We start from the raw sequence: 5,387 nt of genomic DNA, 5'->3' as shown, positions 1-5,387 counted from the left end.
GACTTCCCACAGGTCAGGGAACCCTGATTGCTCTTCAAGCAGATGAGGGAGAGGGACTTGATCGGAGGAGGGGGAGGGAAATGGGAGGCGGTGGAGGGGAGGAGGCAGAAATCCTTAATAAATAAATAAATTAAAAAAAAAGAAATGGCTTAACTAAATCAAACGAGTAAGGTAACCATGATTATCTAATCTTCAACCCCACTGAAAACCTGAGAAGGGAGATAATATTATTTGAGTAGGCAGGAAGTACAATCAAACAGCTTCCAAAATATGCAGTGTATGACAGAGACAACTGGCTACCTGAGCAATCACCCAAAGTCTCACTGGTGCATTTGGGTATTTGGGCACCGACCCTTCCCACCTGCAGCTCCAGCCAGCCACCACTAAGGATCTGTAATTTGCACTGACAGAAGGCTCTGGATTTTCTCTTTATCCAGGCCATCAACTTTTGAAATCACTTTGATTGTCTTAATGACTGCTCTTAATTTAAGCATATTTTTCAGTATCTCAGGTGCTAAAACCAATTCGAACTGCTCAAAGCTTACATTTCCTGGGCACACAGCTACAACAGTGCCATCACAACCAGGAAGCTGAGCCGGGAGAATCAGCTTGAGTCCAGGAGTTCTGGATTATAGTGCGCTTTGTTGATAGGGCGTCTGCACTAAGTTCGGCATCATAAGTCTCTCAAAGAGAGCAGGTATGGGAAAAGCTGAAAAAAAAAATGACTCCAGGATGGAGAACAAAGAAGCAGGAAATGTGGAAGGGGCCACAGGAGACCAAGGTTTCTCCTGGGTGCTAAGGTCAGTTGCCATCTTGATTGGATTTGGAAACGACTAAGAGACATGTCTTTGCTCAGGTCTGTGAGGACATTTCTAAGTGAGAGGAGGCTCCCCAGAGTGGGCAATGCCTTCCTGTGCTGCCCCGACTAAAGGACTGAGGGAGAAGCAGCACTGCTTTTGCCTGTCTGCCTTCAGCCTCGCTGGTGAGTGCATCTGCACTGTTCACACCTCTGCACCTGCCATTTTCAGCTGACACTGGAGCCCAGTAGCTTTGGCCTTCATGTGAACCAAGACTAGTGCCTCTCTGGAATCCTCAAGGCTTTCCATTCTAGGCTGAGGCTGCTGAGGTCTCCAACCCCATAGACTGAGCAGCTACCAGATTCTCAGCTTCTCCACATGCAGATGGTCCATGTGGGACTACTCAGCCTGTATTGTATATGCCAATCTACTGAATCCCCCTAGTAATACGTATTCATTCTGTTCCTCTAGAATACTCTGACTAATACACTAATGTTAGATACAGTGTCTCATCTGGCACTCCATAGTCATGCCCAGTTTCAGCATAGCACAATGCGTCAGAGACTCAAGGACAGAAAGTAGTTTGTGAAGAAGGTATTGTTATCATATACTTTGGAGTGCTGTCCATCCCTGGAAGAGATAGTGCAGGTCAGAGGACAGATTCCCTTCTTCTGTTTAAAGAGCATTCTTTCAGCATAGAAGAGAATCCTCGCTAACTTGCGATGTCAAGTGTGCCCAACAGGTAAAGACTACAATAAGAATTGTCAAATATTTGCTGAGTACACATAAAAGAGAGATGGCTCAGAAGTTAAAAGCACTGCCTACTCTTTCAAAGACCCCGAGTTCAATTCCCAGCATCCATGTGGTGACTCACAACCATCTCTAATGAGAGCTGGTACCCTCTTGAGGGAGAGACCTGGTAAATGGTAATCATCAATTTAGACCATGAAATCTCATATGGACAAGTTCAATGAACTGCTATATAATGGGCTGCCCATACATGCTTCAGCATGACCAGGGTATATATCTCATTTCATTTCATTTCATTTCAGAAAAAAGAATGCATCCAGGGGCATCTGAAATGTTCAACTACCAGACAATGATCTCAATGATTTCAAAGACCAATTTTGGAGCATTTCATTTCTAAAATAAAAACAAATAAAGTTCAACTGCTATTGGAAGACTCATTGAGGTTAATGTAACTGAGCAGGCCTGACAGAGTATCTCCAATGGAAGTCGTGTCTAGTTTTACCAAAATATAAGTAAGGACTCTGAAACAGTAAATATGGAAGCAGAAACAGTGGTAGATGTGGTGGGAGCTCAGACAACACAGACTGCAGGAAGAACCAGCTCAGGGTAAAATTATGGGGAAGATCTCCACATGAATCTCCATCTCAGAGGTGGTGGAGTCACATGACCTGCCAACAGTAGAACCACTCCTGTCTTCTACTTTTTATTGTGACATTATATATATATATATATACATACATACATATATATATATGTATGTATGTATATATATATATATGATGAATTCCACAGATAGACCGATTCTAGATCCGTACCAACAGCTCCTCTTCAAATACATTCTACTTAGGTAAAATGAAATTCATGCATGAACCATTAGCAACCACACACAATGATATCTTTACACATGCTAATCTCTTCTGGCAAACACCTAAACCACTACTGCCACGTGTTAACTGATGGACTTTTTCCCAGAGTGCCTTCTTTCTGGATGAATGCAAAGCTTGAATGGTAGGAGCATGTTTTTCTCATGTTCTGCACTGCACTAGAATTGCAAATTAAACTGTTTTCATGTCAAGTGTGAGATCTATGCCCTAGTCCACAAGGCTTCAGACTACAAGTCCTTTCCCTGTCCGTTGACATCCTTTTTCCTCTTGACCTCATTGAGAAGCCTAGAGTAGCCTCTTTGAGATTTGCCTACCCCAGCTTCCCGAATGTTGGGATTATAGGCATATCCTACCACAGCCAAATAACCCCTTCTTATCACTGCTGACCCCACAGCCACCCCTACCTTCTAATGCAAACTGCTAAGACTGGAAAATCAGGCCCATGATTTCTTATGACATTTGTATCAACCACTCTGTCCTGAAGAAATATACAAGTAACTGTATTTTTTAAATCTAAGAGCCAGAATAAAGCTTCCATGAATTCACTGAGGTCTGAATTATACCACATATAATGATGTTAGTCTGCATTGCTTTAACTCTCTGAAATAACATGAGATTAGTCCATGGGGGTGGGGAGAAGGGAAAGGTAAGAAAGAGGAGGGAAGGAAGAAGAGGGAGGGGTGGATGGAAAGGACAAGAATGTGGGGTGTGAAATATCTTGAAATTCTGACCTTTAGTCTGTTTGGAGACCCACATGTTTATGTGCTTCCTGGACTTTTCTGGAGCTTTGGCAAAGGACAGCTGCTCCAGCTCCGAGTGGTAGAACCGAAGACAGGACTCCTTAAAGGTCTATGGAGAGAAAAGTGATCAGAGAGGTAACACTGAAAATTAAAGTGTCAGCAAGAATCCTAACACTCTGAATACTAAGGCATTAAAAAATAAACTAAAGTGAGTGTAGATATCACTTTAAGTAACAAATGTCTTCATGTACTAGGCCTTTGTAAGTGGGAACGACCAGACATAAATAAATAAAACTTATAAGTGTCAGATTTAAAATATTTCAAGGTATCATTGTAGAATTGTCATCTTTGGGGAACGTTATGGAGTTGAGTTCCCCTATATAGCCTACCCTGTCCTGGAATTCATGACCCTCCTGTCTCAGCCTCTTAAATGCGGATGTTACAGATGCACATCATAACATTAGCTAGAACTTGTCTATTAATTTTTTAAATTTCCTAGAGTCCTTCAGTAGGAATCTTTAGCAATAAGTATTTGAATACAATTGATGTCATTCTACTGATACAACTTACTGGGAGGAATTCGTAAGTGATCTCTGCAAAGAGCCGGTTGGCCATTCTAAGCAAGTACTTTCTGCTGGGCTTGTTCAGATTACTGAGAAGCGTCTGGAAGCTTTGATGAATGCTGTCTTCTGTGTTTAAACAAAGTGCCTGTGGAGGAAAAGAATGAAACACTGTGAGCTCAGTGAGAAACATTTTGATTTCAAAGGAATTTTCAAGCTAAAGGGATGGGCATAATAAATTACATGAGTATAATACATAGTAAATTACATGAGTATCTAATGCAGGGTGGTTTGGGATTTAAAGAGATAGGATTATGAATTCACCTTTCTTGCCAATAAATATTGAAAATATATTGCTCTGAAAATAAGTTAGAACACAGCAACCCATGATTCAAATAATTGTAACATCTCTTTTTCTCATTGCAGTATTGTGACTGAACCTATTTCCCCAGTTATGCTAGGTAAGAGAGTGGAGTTATAAATAACCAAGAAACCAATAATACAAAGACCATTTCTTTTGAAACGGACTTGCCCAGGCTAACCTTGGCATTGGGATCCTCCTGTCTCAGTGTCCTTGGCAGTTGGGATTAAAGTCTATGCCACCAGGTCTTAGCATGAAATTACTTATGCTCCATTTTGTAAGAGAAATCCACACGATCCCTCAAAGTTTTACACAGGAAAACTCAATGTTTTTTAAAAAGATCATACTAGACGAGACTATGGTTACCGTCCTCTTTAGTTCCTGCCCCATGAAACAGGGTGTACGTATTCTGACCCTCCCTGCTTGGCAACTCTTAGGCAAGTGAAACAGGTGTCAGGTGACAGGGAACTTACCTGAGATATCTGGACTGCGGTGTCTCCCTTCGCCCCCAAGAGGACCATAGCTAGAGCAGAGGAGACGCTCACGGGAGAGTAACATACATTTTTCGAAGGGTTGTTTTGAGAAAGGATCTTTAAAAGATGGATGGCAAAGGTGCCGTTTGCTTCAGACAGAGTGTTCATGATGCAGAGTCTGGAGGCAAAGGAGAAATGGTACTCAGTCCAGCGCTGGAGGTTCCCTGATCTGACTCAGGGAAATCTGGGACTTTACACTTGGTTCTCATTTCAAAATTCCTAAGTACTTAAGTGCGTTTTAAAATTTTTTTCTCAATCACAATCCATCCAGTTTTAAGGTTATTAGCTAAGTATGGCATGGCAACAGACCAAACTAGGACGTGTTCCATCTGCACAGGTAGAAGGTCAGATCATCAGAACTGCACAGGTAGAAGGTCAGATCATCAGAACTGCACAGGTAGAAGGTCAGATCATCAGAACAGCACACAAAGACACAAGGGAGAGAGGTAGACTTTAGTCTCCTTCCATAAAGTCCAGGTCCTCTCTCTGAAGATGGTGAGGTCAAGGATAATGAGGAGGAAGAAGAGAAGAGGAAGGAAGAAGAAAACAACCATGAACATCTAGGTCCTCTAGTCTGGCTGCAGCAAAGCTCTGTGTGTGCCTGTGAAGAGTCCTCTGAGATGTCCGGGTGTGCATTAGACAGTGTCTCCAAGTTTGGTTTTTTTTTTTTTTTTTTGGTTTTCGAGACAGGGTTTCGCTGTGGCTTTGGAGCCTGTCCTGGAACTAGCTCTGTAGACCAGGCTGGTCTCGAACTCACAGAGA

At 42.2% G+C, this 5,387-nt stretch overlaps 1 protein-coding gene across 1 annotated transcript in view; it reads right to left on the bottom strand.

Annotated features, from left to right (window-relative positions):
* The window catches only part of LOC101996787 (serpin B9-like), a 12,338-nt gene that overhangs the window by 5,373 nt on the left and 1,578 nt on the right, over window positions 1-5,387 (bottom strand). The window contains exons 2-4 of the mRNA XM_005355018.3: window positions 4,566-4,743; window positions 3,742-3,879; window positions 3,163-3,280 (exon numbers count right to left, since the gene is read on the bottom strand). Coding sequence (XP_005355075.1) covers window positions 3,163-3,280; window positions 3,742-3,879; window positions 4,566-4,733 — 424 coding nt within the window. The 5' untranslated portion in view covers window positions 4,734-4,743. The remainder of the gene's footprint in view (window positions 1-3,162; window positions 3,281-3,741; window positions 3,880-4,565; window positions 4,744-5,387) is intronic.

This window comes from Microtus ochrogaster, chromosome 16, assembly GCF_000317375.1.
Source record: "Microtus ochrogaster isolate Prairie Vole_2 chromosome 16, MicOch1.0, whole genome shotgun sequence".
Lineage (NCBI taxonomy): Eukaryota > Metazoa > Chordata > Mammalia > Rodentia > Cricetidae > Microtus > Microtus ochrogaster.
This window is presented reverse-complemented; position numbering and strand designations above follow the sequence as displayed.